General features: G+C 40.4%; 1 protein-coding gene across 3 annotated transcripts in view; it reads right to left on the reverse strand.

Moving 5' to 3' along the window:
- Positions 1–19,896, reverse strand: part of LOC140500057 (lysosomal alpha-mannosidase-like) — a 35,823-nt gene that overhangs the window by 13,623 nt on the left and 2,304 nt on the right. Inside the window, exons 1-2 of one of the 3 annotated variants that reach the window (XM_072602257.1) lie at positions 1,065–1,346; positions 162–264 (exon numbers count right to left, since the gene is read on the reverse strand). The exons of 1 other annotated variant lie outside the window; for it this stretch is intronic. In XM_072602257.1, coding sequence (XP_072458358.1) covers positions 162–264; positions 1,065–1,151 — 190 coding nt within the window. In that variant the 5' untranslated portion in view covers positions 1,152–1,346. Of the gene's footprint in view, positions 1–161; positions 265–1,064; positions 1,347–19,896 lie in introns of those variants that run through there. One more of the 3 variants, XM_072602258.1, reaches the window with a different exon arrangement.

Genomic DNA, 19,896 nt, shown 5'->3' on the forward strand with positions numbered 1-19,896 from the left:
CATCCTCTAGAAGGGGTTCTGAGTCTCTGAGTACCCGATTGGGTGCTTGGAGTAGATCAGGTTCTTTCTCATGTCTCCTGGAGACTGAGAGCAATCAGCAGACTCCAAACCTAGTAGCCACTCTCCCTGAGTTAATGCCCCAACTTGCCCTTCTTTCTTACCTCCAAAGTAATATTCATCCATCGTTTTGAGCCAGCCGACATCAACATGGGTATGGGGCAGCAGGTGCACATTGATCATGGAGGGCTGAGTGGCTGGGCACAACTAGACAGGGGGCAGAGACCCCACCGTGAAGCACTTAAGCTGCAGAAATGCTGAGGCTCCTGCTTAATCCTACCCTAGCCCCTCTTCTAGCTGTTCTCAATGGAAAGGAGGGATGGGAAGTCAAAGATGGTGGAGTAAAGGAGGGTCCACAACTTCGTGTCCAAGGTCCTTGGACTCTGCCTAGAGTGTCAGATCATTATTCTAGGAGACTCCTACTCCTGCATAGAAATAAACCCTGGGCTGGCTTGCCAATGCTCCCTTTCCTCTGGAAATGTGCCCTTGAGCTGGCTCATAATTATTCCACCAGGAGTGGTTAACTCTTCGGGCTCAGCATAGATTCCTACCTACTATTTCCCTTGAGTTAGTTCAATTCCAGGGTGCATGCAAACTGTGCCTACCTTTCCTTACCTCTCTTTACCTTACATCCCCAACACCCATTTTCCTCTGCTCGTGGTTCTGCCCTGGTTGAAGTTTCTCTCCTAAGACCAAGCCAGACACAGATTTGCTGGCCCAGCTCCAGAGAGAGCAAGCCCCCTGGTCACTTTCCTCACTGAGGCTACCCACTCTACCCTAGCTCAGTTAGGCACCTACCTTCCTAGCATCACCTCATCAGATACCTTACCTCTTTGCAGCCTACTTCCCTGAGGCCCCCCATGTCTTAGTCTGGCCACCAGGGCCCCACCTCACCAGAGTACTCTCCCAAGTGGCAGGAAATCTCTGGATAAGGGCATGACTCTGGGTAAGGGCAGGCCCATAATGGGCAAAAGCCAAGAGGATACAGCAGCCCTACTCCCACTCACCTCGTAGTCACAGCTTCTGGTGTGCTGTACTAATAATAGCCACAGGACCAGTATGCCAATGGGCACTACTACCTCCATCACCCTCATCCCAGACCTGCTATGCCACTGTACCCAGTCAATCCTGAGACTGACAAGAGGACTACAAGGCTATAATGGAAAGCAGGGGAGGGCCAGGCAGGAGCCAGTGAGGCTGGCCTTGGGCTTTGGTGGGGAGGGCTGAAGCAGAGGCACTGGAGATAAAGCTCTCTGAGCAACACCAGACACTGGAAGTCTAATTATGTTATTTTGTTACAACAGAGGAACAAGAAGTTGGTGCAGACTCTCTCCTTGAGATATCTGGTGTGTCAGGATCCCTAGGGGAATGGGGAAGGGCTAGGTGAATTTTACCTTCTCCATCCCCAGGACAGCCTGGGCCAGTGATCATTCAGGTATTCCCCAAATAGACACATTTCTTTATTAAGTCTTAATCACTGAATGAACATAGCCTCAGTCAAACTGAGACCTGTTAAAGACCGTAGCTTGAAAAGGCCAAGGTCCCCCACTGCATCCTGGGCCATTTCCAATTGTCCTGATCTGTATCCAGCCACTGGACCCAGATGGCTCCAGAGAAGAAAGTGAGGCTGGTGACTTTGCACAGTCCTCTCTCACTTCAATCCAATTCACTTGCATGCCATGGCATCACCTCCCTGATGTCATGGTCCTTTTCAAGCAACTCCAGTGCTACCTTGGCTAAATCCTTGGCCCAGGGCTTCCTGGGGGCTCAATGAAACTGGCTTAACTCTCTTGGATCTATCCTGGAAGAGTATCTCCTTCATCCCAGGGACTTCCTTGGAGTGGTGGTGGGGGACTGGTTCCCTCTTAAATAGGGCTCCCCAATGTTAGTTTGTAGGGCCAGTTCCCCCCTCAGAAGTGCTAAGGATCATCCTGTCTGAGGTGGGGACAGTCTCTAATGGGAATTGGGGTACGGGGTAAAGACTGATCAAAGAGAATCTAGAGTTAGAAGCCATTTAGTATAACCCCTTCATTTCACATGTGACACTTGTTCAGTGTAACCAAGACTGGGGCAGCTTCCATATAACAGGCATTTGCCAATAGATCCCAAACACCCCCCTCCATCTGGAGCGCTACTCTCTGAGGAGAGCAGGAGTATGGCGATAGATGGGCCATCTCTCCCTTGCTCTCTTCAAGAGGAGACTTGGCTCTGGAACTATGACTATCTATTATACATCCCGTATTTGTAGTCTAGGGGTGTGATTCCTTTTGAGTTTTCAGGATTACAACAACTTTTCCTGATCATACTGGAGAGAAGGTAGGATAGGAGAAGTAGTCCCATCCCAGAGCTGGGCTTAGCTTTCCCTCTCACCAAATCCTCCTTACACAAAAGTCACGGATTCCATTTCCATTAATTTTCCATTACACTTTCATTTTTCCAAAAAAAGCCTATGCCTAATAAGTAAACATACTTTACTCACTAATTATAAAAACAATAATCAGGAAAATCACTTAAATTAGTTAGATGATAAGGCACAAATCCAAGAGTAAGAGGAAATCTGAGCTCCAAGTGGGAGTGTCAAGGGGTGGGGTGAGAATGGGGGGCAGAGCAGAGTGGAGAACAATCTCATCCAAGTCATCTACTCTAAGCTGTCTCTATGGGTGCAAGTGCTAGGAACAAGGGATAAGTCAGGCAGCTGCTCTTCTCATGGCCATCATAACTCCAGTCCTCCTGTCTGCCTCTCAGACTCTGAGCTTTCTCTCCTTGTCCTGTTTCCACTTCCTCTCCCAGAACTTTCTTAGCCCATCAGATATCAGCATTATAGGACTGTCCTTCCTGAGACCCACAAGCCCATGGGAGGGGAGAGAGGGAAGAGCTCAGTATATTCAAGATGTTCCCAAAGTCTTAACGCAGCTTTAGGCTTTAGTAGCTTAAAAGTGCATTGAGACTTTTCAGACAAACCTCCATGAAGAAACTGAGGTTCACGGAGGTTCAGGGACTGTAAGGATCAGTGAGGAGCTGGCCTCTAAGCTGGCAGGAGCAGAAATACTACAAGGGTGATGAGTCAATGACATTTTTGTTTTTGTATCCCCAAGGGCTTAATAGGTGCTTTTGCATTTATTCATTCATTTGTTTATTAGACTTGGAGTCAGGGAGGCCTGGATTCAAATCCTGCCTCAGATACTTATTAGAATGATTCTGGACAAGAATCTTCTCTACAACACAGATAATGGGTAGTCATCAGTCTTCTGCTTTAAGATTCACATAGGCCTCAAGGTGGGGGGAGATTGGGGAAGAAGGCGAGAGGAAGTTGGTGGTTCTGACCCATGAGCTTGTGTGACAACAATTACTCAGACAGCTAGAGCATTCCCACCCCTCAGTGGCAGGGTCTGGTCTCCACACTGCTCACCCTCTCCTTGGCTATCCCTCCTCTGAAGACCATAAAGCCTCAACTTTGGATCTCAGGCTATGTATGACTCATGGGGTAGCAGAGTCTCTGCGTTTGCTTAAACTGAGGACCCAAACCCCTTAGCTGCCTGACATACTTTTCCTAGCACCACAGAAGACATGGGGCAGGGCTATTTTCAGAGCTAGAAACTGGACTGATTCTCTCTATCCACTCTCCAGATCTTGGATACAATTGTTTCTCTGTTCCAGCCCAGTCTTACACATCTCCCCCGTTTTGTGCCCAACTCAAGGTTTCTGAATCACAAGGTCCTTTTTTTTTTTGTTCACACGGCTGACCATCATTTCAAGTGTAACTTCCTCCCTTCCCTACTTTCTGTCTTTTATATATGTGTGTATACATATATACACACACACACACACATCTTTTATTATACATGTGTGTACATTTTATATATTACATATAATATATGTCTATATCATATACACATATATATGTTTAAAGTATGTATTCTCTCTCTCCTACTGTCCCTTTTAGTGAATAATGGGAGGAAATGGAGAAGGAAAATACTCATAATAAACATGCATAGTCCAGCAAAACATATTCTCATGTTGGTCATGTCCAAAAACATTTTATTCTCTATTTTAGGTCTATCACTTCTCTGGCAGGACGGTGGGCGGCATGATTCATCTTCAGTTCTCTGGACTCACGATTTATCATTGCACTGATAAGAGTTCTAAAGTCTTCAGTCTTTTTTCTTTATCATCATGTTCTCTTAGGTCTGCTCACTGTGACTCTGATTCAGTTTCAAAATGCCTTTCCAGTTTCCTCTAAAACTGTTCACTTCATCATTTTTAGGACCTGATAATATTGTTTTAAATTCATATACTATAATTTATTTAGTCTGTTCCCCTATTGGAAAATACCCCTTTAGTTTCCAATTTGTGTCTATTTAAAAAAAGCTGCTCTAAATATTTTGCATACATACACAGTTTTCCCTCTATCCTTTATCTCTTTAGTGGGGTGTAAGGCTAGAAGTGGTACAGCAGTACAACAGTGGTATAAAGGGTATGCACAGTTTGGGAACTTTGGGGACATGGTCCCGAACTGCTTTTCAGAATAGCTAGACCAATATGTAGCTCTACCAACAGTGCATTTCTTTAATTGTTAGTGATTTTGGAACACTTTTTTTTTTTAAATAGGGTCATTGATAACCTGAATTTCTTTTGAAAACTTCCTAGTCATATCCTTTGACCATTTATTTATTGGGGAATGGCTCTTAGTCATACAAATTTGAATCATTTCCTTATATAGTTTGTATATGAGACCCTCTCCAGAGAAACTGACTGGGGGTAGGTGGAGCCAACATGATGGAATAGAAAGATGCACATGCTCTTCCCCCACGGCCCATAAAATACCTGGAAAAAATGACTCTCAACAAATTCTAGAACAGAAGAAGGCACAGAATGAGAGAGTGAAAGAGATTTCCAGCCAAAGGTAACCTAGAAGGCTGACAGGAAAGGTCTATCCCACAGGACGCTGAGCAGAGTGGAGCCCAGCCCTGGCCATGTGGCACCGGCAGGAACAGGATCGGAACAGGATTGGAACAGGAGTCCAGGGCAGAATCCCCAGCAGGAAGGGTCTCAGATCCCTCAACCCACAAGCACCAAAGAAAGCTTCAAAGGTCAGTGAGAAGACTTTCTCAGCTGGGTGAGAGGGGAGCAGGGTTCCCCCCAGCACAGGCCCCAGGTGGCAGAGGCAGTAGCAGTGTCCATCTGTGAAGCACTCAGCTTAAAGGCCTTAGGGGAATTGAGCAGTTGATCTGAATCTCAGCCCTGAGCACAGTCCTGGGGTGAGGAGGAGCTCTAGGGCCTTCCTCTTGACAAAAGATTCAGAAATCAAGTAACTGGCTGGGAAAATGCCCAAAAATGGAAAAAAAAAAAATAAGACCATAGAAGATTACTTTCTTGGTGAACAGGTCTTTCCTTCTATCCTTTTGGACGAGGAAGAACAATGCATACTGTCAGAGGAAGTCAAGGCTTCTGCATCCAGTACCTCCAAAATGAATATGCAATGGGCTCAGGCCATGGAAGAGCTTGAAAAGTGAGTCAACCGCTTGCTAAAGGAGACCCAAAAAAATGCTGAAGAGAAACTGACTACAAAGATTTTTCCCATTTACCTATTTGCCTTTTAACTGTATTAAAATTTGTGCAAAATATTTTTAAAATTTACATAATCAAAACTGTCCATTTTGTTTACTGTGGTTCTCTCTATTCTGTGTTTAGTTATGAATTCTTCTATCCATAGATCTGAAACTTAATTTCTTCCATGATTCTCTTATTTGCTTATGATTAGTAATCATTTATGTCCAAGTCATGTATCCATTTGGAGTTTATCTTGATATAAGGTGTGAGATGTTGAACTCTATTTAATTTCTACCTAACTGCTTTTCAGTTTTCCCAGAAGATTTTGTCATATAGAGTTCTTTCTCCAGTAAGTGAAACTTTGGTTTTATCACCTACTATGTTGCTGTATTCATTTGCTTCTGAATAAGTATAATCTGTTCCACTGATACCTGACCTCTATTTTTGAGCCAGTACCAAATTGTTTTTATTATTACAGCTTTGTAGTATAGTTTGAGATCTGGTACTGATTTGGTCACTAACTTTTCATGGCAGAGGAGCTTGTGTATTGTACAAGAGGCAGTAACAAAAAACATTCCAAAGATAAAAAACAAGAAAACAAAATGTCTGTCAAGTGAGGCTTTACAAATAGCTGAAGAAAGAAGGAAAGGGAAAGGAGAAAGGAAAAGATGTATCCAACTGAACGCAGAATTCCAGAGGATAGCAAGGAGAGATTAAAAGGTTTTCTTAAATAAGCAATATAAAGAAATAGAAGAAAACAATAGAATGGGAAAGACAAGAGATCTCTTCAAGAAAATTAGATATCAAGAGAAAGTTTCATGTAAAAATAGGCACAATAAAAGTAAAAAATGGCAGGGATTTAACAGAAACAAAAGATAGTAAGAAGAGGTAGCAAGAATACAGAAGAGAACCATACAAGAAAGATCTTAACATCACCCATAACCAGCATGGTGTGGTTATTGATCTAGAGCCAGATATCCTGGAGAATGAAGTCAAGTGGGCCTTAGGAAGCACTAATGGAGGTGATGGAATTCCAATTGATGCTGTTAAAGTATGGCCCTCAGTATGCCAGCAAATTTGGAAAATTCAACAGTGGCCACTGGATCAGAAAAGATCAGTTTGTGTCCCAATCCAAAAGAAAGGCAATGCCAAGGGATGTTGAAGTTACTGGATAATTGTACTCATTTCACATGCCAACAACGTTATGCTTAAGATTCTGCAAGCGAGGTTTCAACAACCTGTGAACCAAGAATTACCAAAAGAACAGGCTGGTTTTCAAAGAAGCAGAGGAACCAGAGACCAAATCACCAACATTCACTAGATTATAGAAAAAGTAAGGGAGTTCCAGAAAAAACATCTATTTCGCTTCATTGATTACAGTAAAGCCTATGACTGTGTGGATCACAATAAAACATAGCCAGCCCTCAAAGAGGTGGAAATAGCAGATCATCTTACTTGATTCCTGAGCAAACTGTATGTAGACTAAGAAACAACAGTCATAACCAAACATGAACCAACTGATCAGTTTAAGACTGAGAAAGGAGTACAGGGCTGCATACTGTCACATTATTTATTTAATTTTATGCAGAGTACATCATGCAAAATACTAGGCTGGATAAATGGAATGCAGGAATTAAGGGTGCTGGGAAAAATATCAACAATCTCAGATATGCAGCTGATACCACTCTGATGGCAGAAAGTAAAGAGGAATTAAGAAGCTTCTTGACAAGGGTAAAAAAGGAGAATATAAAAGCTGGCTTGAAGCTTAAAAAAAAACCCTAAGATGTTGGCAACTATTAGTTCCTAGCAAACAGAGGGAGAGGAAATGGAAGCAGGGTCAGATTTTATATACTTGAACTCAAAGATCACCACAGATGGTAATTGTATCCATGTAATTAAAAGACTAGCTCCTTGGAAGGAAAGCTATGGCTAATCTGGACAGTATATTAAAAAGCAGACATTACCTTGCCAACAAAGGTCTGTATAGCCAAAGCTATGGTTTTTCTAGTAGCAATGTAAGTCTATGAGAGCTGGACTATAAGGAAAAGTAAGTGTCACAACTCAATGCTTCTGAATTATGGTGCTAGAAAAGAATGTTGAGAGTCCTCTGGACAGAAAGAAGACCAAATCAGTCAATACTTGGAGAAATTAATTTAGGCTACTCACAAGGTCAAATATAAAGCTGAAGCTTAAATACTCTGGCCATATAATGCGAAGATAGGACTCATTGGTAAAGACCCTGATATTGGAAAAGATGGAAGGCAAAAGACTTCAGGATATTTTCCATTGGGTGAGACTCTCACTCTTGAACAAACTGTTACTCTATTTCTAAAGAGAGAGTTTATTCACTTTGCATTGTCAGGTCTATATTCTTCTATGCATACTTTCTCTGATTCTGTTTTACTATCAGCTAAGATAAATAGATTATTTTTGCTCTTTGCTATGTGTGTTTGTTATGGAACTAGAATCTGGTCAGAAGAGAGTCAAGTTTTGGACATAAAGTTTGGGGAACTCCTTTTTTGTTAATAGTTATTAGGAGTTTAGCTTGAACCTAAAAATTACATCCCCTAGACTAAGGATATTTAAGGGAGCAGGTAGATATAATTCTAGCCTGGTACCTCCTCTCTCTGAGGAGACCACAGTGGCCAGCATATGATCTTAATCTCCTGCTTTTATTCCTGGTAGGAACCAAAATCTCTCTTGGAGAAGGATGGGAGGAGGAGATATCTATTCTTGTCTCCTACCACCTCTAGACAGAGCCATGTAGACACATATAACCTACATGGCAACAAAACCTTGCACCCTCTTACACATGGTGGCTCTCTCCGCTCACACTGTCATCACCTTGGTACAGGCCCTAATCATCTCATACCCAGACTACTGCGATAATCTACTGGTTGGTCTCTCTGAATCGTCTCCCCCAACTACAATCCATCTTCTACTCAGTAACCAAAGTGATTTTATTTAACTTATTAGTATTCTATGTCCAGGCTGAGAGGGAGAGAGAGAGAGAGAGAGAGAGAGAGAGAGAGAGAGAGAGAGATCTAAATTGGCATAGTTCCTGCAACCTCCCCTTCCCCCAGCATATATCTACCCCAAGATGATCTGAAACAACATTCATAGGAATCTTGAATAAGGAAAACGTCATAATACGCTAAACTACAGTTTGGAATTAACATCCCAAGAAGAGTCACCATTTAGTTCTTTCTTTGACTACTTTCTCTCAAGGATTGAAAGAAAAGTCCTCCATACAGTGATCAAGATTGCAATCCCTTCTGAAAAGCAGAAGAAGATATTGTCCTTGGGTGGATCATGGCAATTCTGGGGGTGGGGAAATAATGATCATACTTGGACCTGAGTTAAATTTAATTTGTGATTAATTTAAATTTAATTATGAACCTTAATCCATTTCCCTAAGACCGACCTCAGCTTTTGTTCCATCTACTTTCTTAAAGGGAAAAGCCTGGAAAACATTTTTAGACTAGACTACTTTTCATATTTACAGTTGAACTAAAAAGGTTTTTAATATGCTTCTCTACCATCCTGTACAACAAAGAGTAGTAGCTCCCTATCACTTCCATGATCAGAGATATAAATTCCTTCAAAGCCTTCATAACCAGGCCCCTTCCTACCTTTCCAGTCTCATTCTTTACTCTCTTCCATGTACTCAAAGATCCAACAACCCCGGCCTTCTTCCTGCTCGTGGCACAAAACCCTCCATCTTCCAGACTCTGTGCCATTTTTCTGGATGTTCTGTATGCCTAGAATGCTGTCTGTCTGCTCTCCTCCTGGCTTCCTTCAAGACTTAGCTTTCCCAACCCCCTCCCTTCAACCTTACTGCAAGAGCCTTTCCTCTGAGATTACCTTCCATTTATAATGAAAACATGTTATAGGCACATCCTGATTTGCATGTTGTCTCTTTCCGTTAAAATGTGAGTTCCTTGAGGTAAAGGATTATGTTTTTTACTTTCTTTGTAACCCCAGGGCCTAGTACAATTCCAGACACACAGTAAGGAATGAATTTGTTTGTAGACTAATTTACCAAACAGTTTGGCTACAAGTAAAAATGGTCCATACCACCAAAATATTGATAGCAATGCTTTTTATGGTAGCAAAGAACGGGATACAAAGTAATTGAGTGGAAAATGCCTAAATACACTATTGTACATGAATGTCATGAAATATTATTTTGGTATAAGAAATGATAAACATGATATATACAGAATTGCATGGAAAGACTTGTAGGAACGATGTGAAGAAAGTGGAACCAAAATGAAGGAGTCAATGAAAACAAAGTAAATATAATCCAGACTCAGGGCTGCAAAAATTATAATGACCAAGCTTGACCCCCACAAAGAGACAGGAGAAAACACTTCCCTTGGTTTCCTTCCAAAGGTGAGGGACCATGGTTGGGAAACACACATATAAATTCATACTCTTTCAATATTTTGGTTAGTTTTGTTGAATTTTTTTTTTTCCATTTCTCCTTTTCTTTAAAATTCTTTTTTATAAGGGATGAGAGGCAGCATGGTAAAGCAGATAGAGAGCTGACCTTAGAGCTACAAGGAGAACTGAGTTCAAGTCCTGGCTCTGACAGATAGTGCCTATGTGACCCTGGGCAAGTCATTTAACCTCTGTGTTTTGGGAAAACCTCTAAGATTGTAAGTTGCAGAGAAGTTGCTGACCAACACTGGTAGAGGGGTTTCTTCATTATCATTATGCCAATGAATTTGGATATTTATTCCTTATTCCTATTATAAGGGATGGCTTGAAGGACGGGAAACAGTGGGAAATGTGGCTGTCCACTCCCTAGCGAATAAAATATAAACTCTTTACCTCGGCACTCAAGGTCTTCCATGGTCTGGCTCTTTCCAGTTTTGTCTCACACCATTCATTCCTTCGCACCCTACATTCAGATGGCTCTGGAGGAGGAGAAGTGAGGCTGGGGACCTGCATAGCCCTCCCTCCCTCCAAACAAAGTCAAGTGCAAGTCATGTAATTATTTCTCCGATGGTGTGGTCTTCTTTGGCAACGAAGGAAGAACACACATTCCAGCCATCGCTGATTAGTTCCTATTGTTTTACATTATCCTTTCATTATTTGCCTCCACATCTTTGCACCCTCAGTCTTTCATGCCTGGAATGATTCCCTAGAGCATCTGCCTTTCTTAATCTTTTCTAGTAGCTTCTAGGTTCTTTGAAAGTAGGATTTACGTCTTGTTTCATCTTCAACTCTCCTGAGTCTAACCTGTGACAGACACTTAGTAAACATTTGTTGAAATTAATTGAAACTCAACCTGCTCCATGAGTCCCCAGTAAAAGAAGAGGGTGATTCTAAGAGCCCCATAATACATTCATTCTCTTCTCTGAACTGTCTGTTGCTGACCCCTTATGGTCACATACTGAACTACAGTCTTTCCAGTACAGGGAAGGAAGTCTGGTTTTCTGTACCTCTTTCTCCTCTCCACCCAATAAAGGAAGGGCTGAGAAAGGCTAGAATTAGAACTTAGGTATCTTAGATCCCAGCGAAAGACTCCATCAGCTTGTCCCTTGCCCATCCCCAGACAATGGCTTAATGGGGTAATGTAGTTCCTAACCAGAAACGTGACTGACCAGCTAGGTAGAGACAGGTAGCATGAGTATGGGTGAAAGGTGGGGGCGGGCGCAGGAGAGGGGAAACAGTGATTCACTGAGTCTCAGGGGGGCTATAGAGGGGGTCTGGATCACCCAATTATATCAGATATCCACACAGCCCTGTGGCAAAGTGGATAGAAAGTTGGGCCAGTAGTCAGGAAGACCTCCATTCAAATACCATTGCAGACATTTACTAGCTGTGTAATCTTGAACAAGTCACTTAATCTCTATTTGCCTCTGTTTTTTCAGTTATAAAATGCAGATCATACTAGCACCACTTTGCAGGGTAGTAAGAATCATATAAGATAGTATTTGTAAAAGTGCTTTAGCACAAAGCCTGGCCCAAAGTAGGTGCCATACACCTGCTTATTCCCTTCTCCCTTCCCTTACTTTCATTCCTATTTTCTCTCAGTAGAACCTGGCAACACCCCAATATTCTTATCCTCATGTTAAAGCTAAGGCTCAGAGGGCTGTCATCGAAAGAACAGGGCCAGAGGACTCTGTGGCATACTCAGATTCGGAACCTGAGTCCCAGTACAATTTTCCATAAACTGCCCTGTACTGTCTCCAAATTCTAATGATAGTGGCCTCAGCCTGGCCAGATCCAACATCCTGAGCTATGTTTGGTCATGTTTCGAGAGGCCTGTAACGAAAGGTCTAGCAGTCTGCTTTTCTATTACTTAAGATACGAATGTTTTGAAAAATACCATGGCTCTATCTACTTCTTTAATCTCTACCTCTTCTCCTAATCGTACCCACCACCATCATGATCCAGACTGTTTTATCTCCTCTTTATTTAGTCTTTTGTGGGTCCAGAGAGATTAGGTGACCACTTCTGGTGGGTCTAGACTCTGAATGCTCTCCCTGCTCTCATCTCCTTTCCTATCTCATGGGATCAAGAAACTATCGTATGTAGAAATCTCCCTACAATATCCCTTATAGATGCTCTCTGAACAAACGTGACTGAGACTGAACTTCAAGCTTTCTCAAGAAGTGGAGCAGGGTAGGAATGGAAAAAGAGAATTTGGAATTCAAATATTTTCAAATTCAATTCAAATTAGAATTCAAAATTTTAAAAGATAATTGTTTAAAAATCTTTTCACATGTAATTGGGAAATGTTTAACAAAAAAAGAATTTAAAAAAGGAATATAAACTCCTTGAGAATAGGAACTATTCTTTTTTTGCTTGCATTTGTATTCTCAGTGCCTGGCAACTGCTAATTGACTGATTAAAATGCTTTACAAACTTTAAAGTTCTCTCTAAATTAGCTATTATCTATTGTAATTATTATCCACCCTTTCCTCTCGATTTCCATGCTAACCCTAGGCTCAGCCCTCATTCACAACTGCCTGATTTTTTTGTAGTAGCTTTGTAATTGATCTTCCCAGTTTTCATTCTCTCTGCCTTCAATCCACCTTTCTGTTGCTGCCAGATTAATCTTCCTCCCCTAGTTTTCCATAGAACTGCCACAGAAACTTAGCTGTGAATATGCAAGTATGACAGGCAAAAAGCAGAACATGGGGTAAATCCTTGAGTTGTTTTGCTGAGCATTCTATCTTTTAGGAGGTAGAAGAACTGATGAGGGGGAACTGTTATGCTGCACCACACTGCACGTGATTGTGACCAGCAAGGAGGAACTGGGCAGTGATGACAGGAGGAAGTGGCCCTAGCAGCCTGGAGTTTGGGGAGACCCAAGGAGAAGAGCATTGTGCTGTCTTTTAGGATATTACATTTCAAAAAATCCGAAAAGGAGAAAATGTGTAAAATTGGATATTCTGAGACTCTGAAGGGTCAGACTCTCCAAGAGCAAGGAGGGAAAGGCACCAAGAACAAAGTTCAAAGGACATGGGGCGTGGGGGGGCCACTGGGCTAGCCAAAGAGACTACAGAGGGTTCACTGCTGATAAGTGCAAATTCAAAGGACAGATGCAGAGACATACATATATGTGTGTATAGGCATATATATATGTATATGTATACACATACATGATACATGATATAGTACATATTGTAATATATATATAACTTATATAATCCTTAGTTCTCTTTTTTCAAATATTATTATCCATAAGGCATAGGACTAAGGATAAGGAGTAATAGTAACCAGCATTTATATGGCTTCATTGGCTTCCTTCAAGTCCCATCTAAAATCCCATCTTCTACAGGAAGCCTTTCCTAAACCCTTACAGAGGTTTTCCTTCTGTTGATTGTTTCCAATTTGTCTGTCTATATCTTATTTGTACATAGTTGTTAAGGATTCCTTAGAAAGTAGATACATTTGGGAAGGGAGGGGATTGTTTTTCACATTTCTTTGAATCTCCAGTGCTTAGCCGAGTGCCTGGCACACAGTAGGTGCTTATTAAATGCCAGTTGACTTGACTGTGTTGGTAGAAAGCTGGCCTTTTATCCTCTAGTCAGCCCCACCCCCTGAAAGGACCTATGCAATCTTCTAGACTCTGAGTCTTACTCTGTGTTTGAAGGTTTCCTGAAACAGAACTTTGACCTCAAGGTTGCTAAAGAGTCAAATGCCTTCCCCTCACACTTGCACAATCCATAAATTCACTGTAGCAGTGGAGGGCAGTCCTTATTTGCCTCACAGCATGAAGGCTCCATTCCTTGCTGCACTTCCAGCTCTGGGACTACAGGGATGATCTTTTGACTAGGACATGGGGAGCATCAATTCTAGCGAAACCATCTATGAAGGGTTGATTCCAGGTATAATTCCACCAGCAGCTTCTCCTTTGCCCTCTTGCTACCACCTCACCCCAGCTGCCATCTGAGGCTGAGAGATTCTCTCTAAAGCTACTCAGGTGCACAGGGCTTCCTCAAAGAGCTGGCTTTCTATGGACAGTCCTTATTTCAGCGCTCAACTCTATTCTTTCTTCCAGATCTGTCTCCTCCCTCCACTCCCTTTCAAAGAAATATTTACTGATGAATTTTGCTCTTACATCATGCTCATTTCAGGACAGGGAAGGGGTAGAATACTTTCCCTCTTCCTGTCTTATGACAAAAAGTAATAAGTAAATGTATCCAATGTAGCGATCATATCTGACAAATGTATACAAAATTCTCTACCCTAGCAGTTTCATTAGTTTTCTCCCATGATAAGGAGAAGGTACTTTTTTTGTAACTGGAAAAAAAATTCTACTTCCTTATGATAAATGTTGGACATGTGGCAAAATTGGAACACTAATGCATTGGTGGAGTTGTGAACTGATCCAACCATTCTAGAGAGGAATTTTTTGAAAGTATGCCCAAAGGGCTATAAAAATGTGCATACCTTTTGACCCAGCAATAGCACTTCTAGGTCTGTGTCCCAAAAAGATCACAAAAATGGGGGAAAGGACCCACTTATACAAAAATATTTACAGCACCTCTTTTGTAGTGGCCAAGAATTGGAAATTGAGGGGATGCTCGTTAATTAGGGAATAGCTGAACAGCTTGTGGTATCTGGATGTAATGGAATACTGTTGTTCCATAAGAAATGATGAGCAGGTGAAAAAACCTGAAAAACCAGAAAAACCTGGAAAGACTTGCACGAACTGATGCTGAGTTAAGTGAGCAGAAAAGAACATTGTACATAGTAACAGCAACATTGGGCAGTGACTAACTTTGATAGACTTAGCCTTTCTCAGCCATGCAAGGCTCTAAGACAATTCCAAAAGACTCATGATGGAAAGGGCTAGCCACATCCAGAAAAAGAACCATGGAGTCTAAATGCAGATCAAAGCACACTATTTGCTGTCTTTTGTTTTTTCTTTTTTCATGGTTTCTCCCACTGGTTCTAATTCTTTATAACATGACTAATGTGAAAATAGGTTTAACATGAATGTTAATCTATATCAGATTGTACACCATCTTGGGGAGGAGGAAATGGAAGGAAGGAGAGAAAATTTAGAACTGAAAATCTTATGGAATTGAATGTGAAAAATACATAAATACATAATAAAAAAAAATAATACATTTAAAAATAATTTAAAAATAATTATAAATATACTTAAGTTTTTAAAAATTAAAAAATAAACAGGTATGTAGTATTCTAACTATAAAAAAAATTTCTGCTTCCTTTTAGTGAGCTTTTTATTTACATTGTTTTAATCAGGGGCCAACATAAAAGGGTCTCCCCCTCCCCCTCTCCCCCTCTCTCCTCTCCCTCTCTCTCTCTCTCTCTCTCTCTCTCTCTATATATATATATGTATTTGTATGTATGTATGTATGCATATCTTTTGGCCAACTCACTGGCATCTCTCGCATGGGCTGACTACAAAAGGCAGGGAAAGACAAACCCAGGACCACCTAAAATCGCCAAGTTTAAGTTAGTTTTCAGAGCTCTTTAAGATCAGGAGACCATTAGAATATCATCCTTGTAAAGATGTGGACAATAATGCTTCTTCCCTTTCCAGAGAGTTAAAAGTTATTTTTAAGATAAGCTCTGAATTGTAGCTGCTGGTGTCATACCTTTGTAACTATAAGATTAAATTACTGGGGTTTTTTTTTAATGCAAGCAGGGTAGAATGTCAAAACTCGTAAATGAATGGAAAGGTTTTTGTTGTTTTTTTTAATTCTCCACCTAGATGATTTGGAGATACATTCAACTCTATTAATGTTATTAGATTGGCAACAAGTTTTGTTCTGTGTTTAGGTTTTAAATTCATGAGATTATTTTTATTAGTTTTATAAGTTTCTTGCACTAGAATTTTGGAAAACATTGTGTAAAAATTCTGCTAATTTTTGGAATCATGCCTAGAATGTGATGCATTTATGACATTAGGTTAGATTCTCTTTAGTTTGAATACTGTGATCTGAACTGAAGGTATTACTTACTAGAAATTTTTGTCTTAAGTATTCAAATGTGTATATTTCCTATTTTTCAAAGAGTTAATCTGGGATTATCAAATTTGTAGCAATGTGTGTTTGCAATAGTGTCTAGTATGGTCCCAGGCAATTGACTGCAGCCGGCTCCCTACCCCCTACCCCATTAATATGAGAAATTCCTGTATGTAAAGTATTGAGAAAATTCCCTCTCAGAAGCAGGTATTGAAGACTGGTTCAAGAAAGCAAAAACATTTTAAATTAGATTTAACTATTGATTTTTTTTTTTATTGTTACTTTAAACAAAGTTTGACTAAAGGGCAACTGCAACTGAGAAATAATAAAATCCTTGAACTTAGAGTTTAAAAAAAAGAGAGATAAGAAAATGGTCTGGGTCGACTCTATAGCCAGGATCTGGAATATTTTTTCTTTACACCCTCAGACAGAACAAGTATGACTTTATCTTATTTCTTCTCTAGCCAGTCTCTAAGACTTCTACAAGAGCAGCTCGTTTGTGCCTCTGTGGAAGTGCTTTCTTTCCGTTGCACCTTCCTTACCTGAGCAGAAGGTGGGACAAGGAGGAACTGAAGCTATCAATGAATACAATGAAGGTATCATTGTAGTACAAATAAAAATTGGTTGAAATTTTTCTTTAATAGTCCAACATTGCTGCCAAGTAGATAATGTTTAGAAACCAAAACCAAGACAAAACACACATGATGGTGGGTCTTTTGGTTATCAGATAAGTTGATTTTATTCAAATGGCTAAATGCTATAACTATATTGTTGTAATCTTCATGCTTTCATGATAAACTGAAGCTTACCCTGTTGCTAAAGTAGATTTCAGAGCAGTCACAAAAGAAATGACTGAGACTTTTTAGCCAGATTACTATTAATCACCAAGGGAACTGCTGAAAGCCAAGATCTTCCATAGAGAGTTTATGCATACTCTTCTAAATGAACCTGCACTCCACTGCTCTGAGATGTATAAAAATGCGTATACCCTTTGACCCAGCAATATCACTTCTAGGTCTGGATCCCCAAAATATCACACAAATGGGGAAAAGGACCCACATACACAAAGATATTCATAGCACCTCTTCTTGTAGTGGCCAAGAATTGGAAATTGGGGGGTTGCCTCAATCTGCCAGCGCCTCTATCTTTTCTATTCTTTTTCTTCTGATCTAGCCATCCTTTATGTGCTTTAGAATATAAACTCCCCAGTGTTTAGCATAGTGCTAAAGTTTAGCATATTGTTGTTCAGTCATGTCCAACTCTGTGATCCCATTTGGCATTTTCTTGGCAAAGATACTGGGGTAGTTTGCCACTTCCCTCTCCAGATGAGGAAACTGAGGCAAACAGTTAAGTGACTTGCACAGGGACACACAGCTAGTAAGTTTCTGAGGCTGGATTTGAATTCATGTCTTCCTGACTCCAAGTCTGGAGCCACCTAGCTGCCCTTGGCTCTTTATTGGGGAATCAAACCTGGGTCTTCCCCATGACAGGCAGAGATATTCACCACTATACAAATGAGGAGCTTAGCACATTAGAGCTAAATAAATGCTCTAACTACAGAGTCTGAAGCAAAAAGACCAGGTGCCTTTGCAAGTAACCTCCTTTCAGTCCAAAGAAGATTTATCCCTCCAGAGCAAAAAGACTGTGGTCTTGTGGTAGAATCTAGCTTGCTTACCATCTCCAAGACCAAAAGACTGTGCATTCATTCCTGATGACTGCCTTTCTGGAAGGAACTGGAAAAGTTTTAGCTGAGAATTTAAGATCTGTTGTTACCTAGCTTATTTTAAAATCTACTGTTATCTTAGGACAGCTGTACGTACTGTTATGTGACTCTTCCTGATATTTCTTATCTCAGGGGCCACATATTCTTCAAGAAGGTATGTGATAAGCGTGCCTACTGGTGTAATGGATCAACAAAGACAGACTTACACGTGTAGAAGATGTTAGGGACACGCTTCTGGGAGCCTGGAGGACTGAAATATGCACGGTCATTCTGCATCCTCTGGCCTGCCATATAGATGGAAACAGCCTTCCACTGGCTATCTAATAGCCTTGGCTTTTTTCAGCATTCCTGCCAGAGGATCAAAGTGACTCCTACCCGTATTTCAACAGATCAGTCATCAAAGGATATGAACAAACAATTCTCAAAAGAAGAATTGCAAACTATTAACAACCATATAAAAAAAGGCTTCAGATCAGTAGTGGTTCTCAAACTTTTTGCTCTCAGAACTCCTTTACACTCTTGAAAATTATTGGACTCCTTAAAGAACTTTTGTTTATGTGGATTATATCTATGAATATTTACCAAATAATAAATTAAAGTATATAATTAAGAAAACAGTTTTGACCTTTGCAACTCTTTAAAAAAGGTCTTGAGCACCACTCTAACAAATCATTAATAACAAAAGAAATGCAAACCAAAACAATCCTGAGGATTTATGTCCCATCCAGCAAATTGACAAAGATGACAAAAGATAGTCAATTCTGGAGGGGTTATTAGAAAAAAAGACAAACAATGACACTGTTGATTAGGTTGTGAATCAATATGACTATTTTGGAAAGCAATTTGGAATTATGCAAATAAAGTTATTAAAATGTCTATAACTTTTGATTCAGAAATTCTACCACTTGTCTGATACCCCAAGGAGGTCACTGATAAGAAGAAAGTTCGTTTATATACCAAAATATTTATGGTAACACTTTTTTGTGATAGCAAAGAATTAAAAAAGTAGATGCCCATAGACCAGGGGTAGGGAATCTGTGGCCTCAAAGCCACATGTGAAGTTTGGATTCAGTCAAAGGGCTGCACTTGAGAACCTACAGCACATGTGGCCTTGAGGCTGCGGGTTCCCCACCCCTGCCACAGACCATGAAACAGCTAAACAAATAGTGGCACATTAACGGAATATTACTATGCTATAAGAAATGAAAAAGACAATGACTACAGAGAAGCACAGAAAGATTCACAAGAACTGATGAAGACAGAAGAAACCATATATGATGATTACAACAATGTAACAACATATACTACTTGCAACAATGTAAACAGACAATATGGCTACAAAACAATCAAAAGTGAACACCACAAAATTTCAAAGAATAAGCTTGAATACAAAAAAGAGATATGAGAAGACATTCCCACTCCCCTCCTTAGAAGAGGGAAGAGCCCCACACAGGCATGTCTCATAATGCACCTTTTCATTCTTATGGTCCCTTGAAGGGAATCTGGGATTCTGATTTTAGAATCCTAGAAAGGCTGCAAGTAGGACTGATGTGTGGGAAACCAAGTCCCTGAGAGACTAAGTCATTTATAAGTTGTCTCTGAATAACATCAGCTATTTGGTGTGAAACAATAAATCAGTGAAATTTCCAACATTTATAACCATCTAGTTGCAGTGTGTACAAAAATCTGAGATGAGGATGTGGTTGCACTATGTGATACACTGGATTGAACTAAGATAGGAAGCATACTTCTGATAAGAGTTATAACTATATTAGAATGTATATACATTATATGTGTGTGTGTGTCCCTAATATCTATTTTGCAATAACTATGGCTAAGAAGATCAGATTATCTACTAGTCAGCTGGTTAGGAGAATAATGCTACTTTTACGTTGCAATTGCTTTTAAATTGGACCATATGGATTCCAGACAGGTTGGCTAATCTACGTAGCTTTGTGCCTACTTCTCAAGAAATTAATGAAGAAATGAATGAATAAAGCATTTATTAAGCACATAGCTGAAGACGCAAAAAGAGAAGTAATACAATCCCTGGTCTTAAGGAGCTCATATTTTAATGGGGAAGACAATATAAAAGGAAGGTTTTAG

The sequence above is a fragment of the Notamacropus eugenii genome, chromosome 4, assembly GCF_028372415.1.
Source record: "Notamacropus eugenii isolate mMacEug1 chromosome 4, mMacEug1.pri_v2, whole genome shotgun sequence".
In the NCBI taxonomy this organism is placed as follows: domain Eukaryota; kingdom Metazoa; phylum Chordata; class Mammalia; order Diprotodontia; family Macropodidae; genus Notamacropus; species Notamacropus eugenii.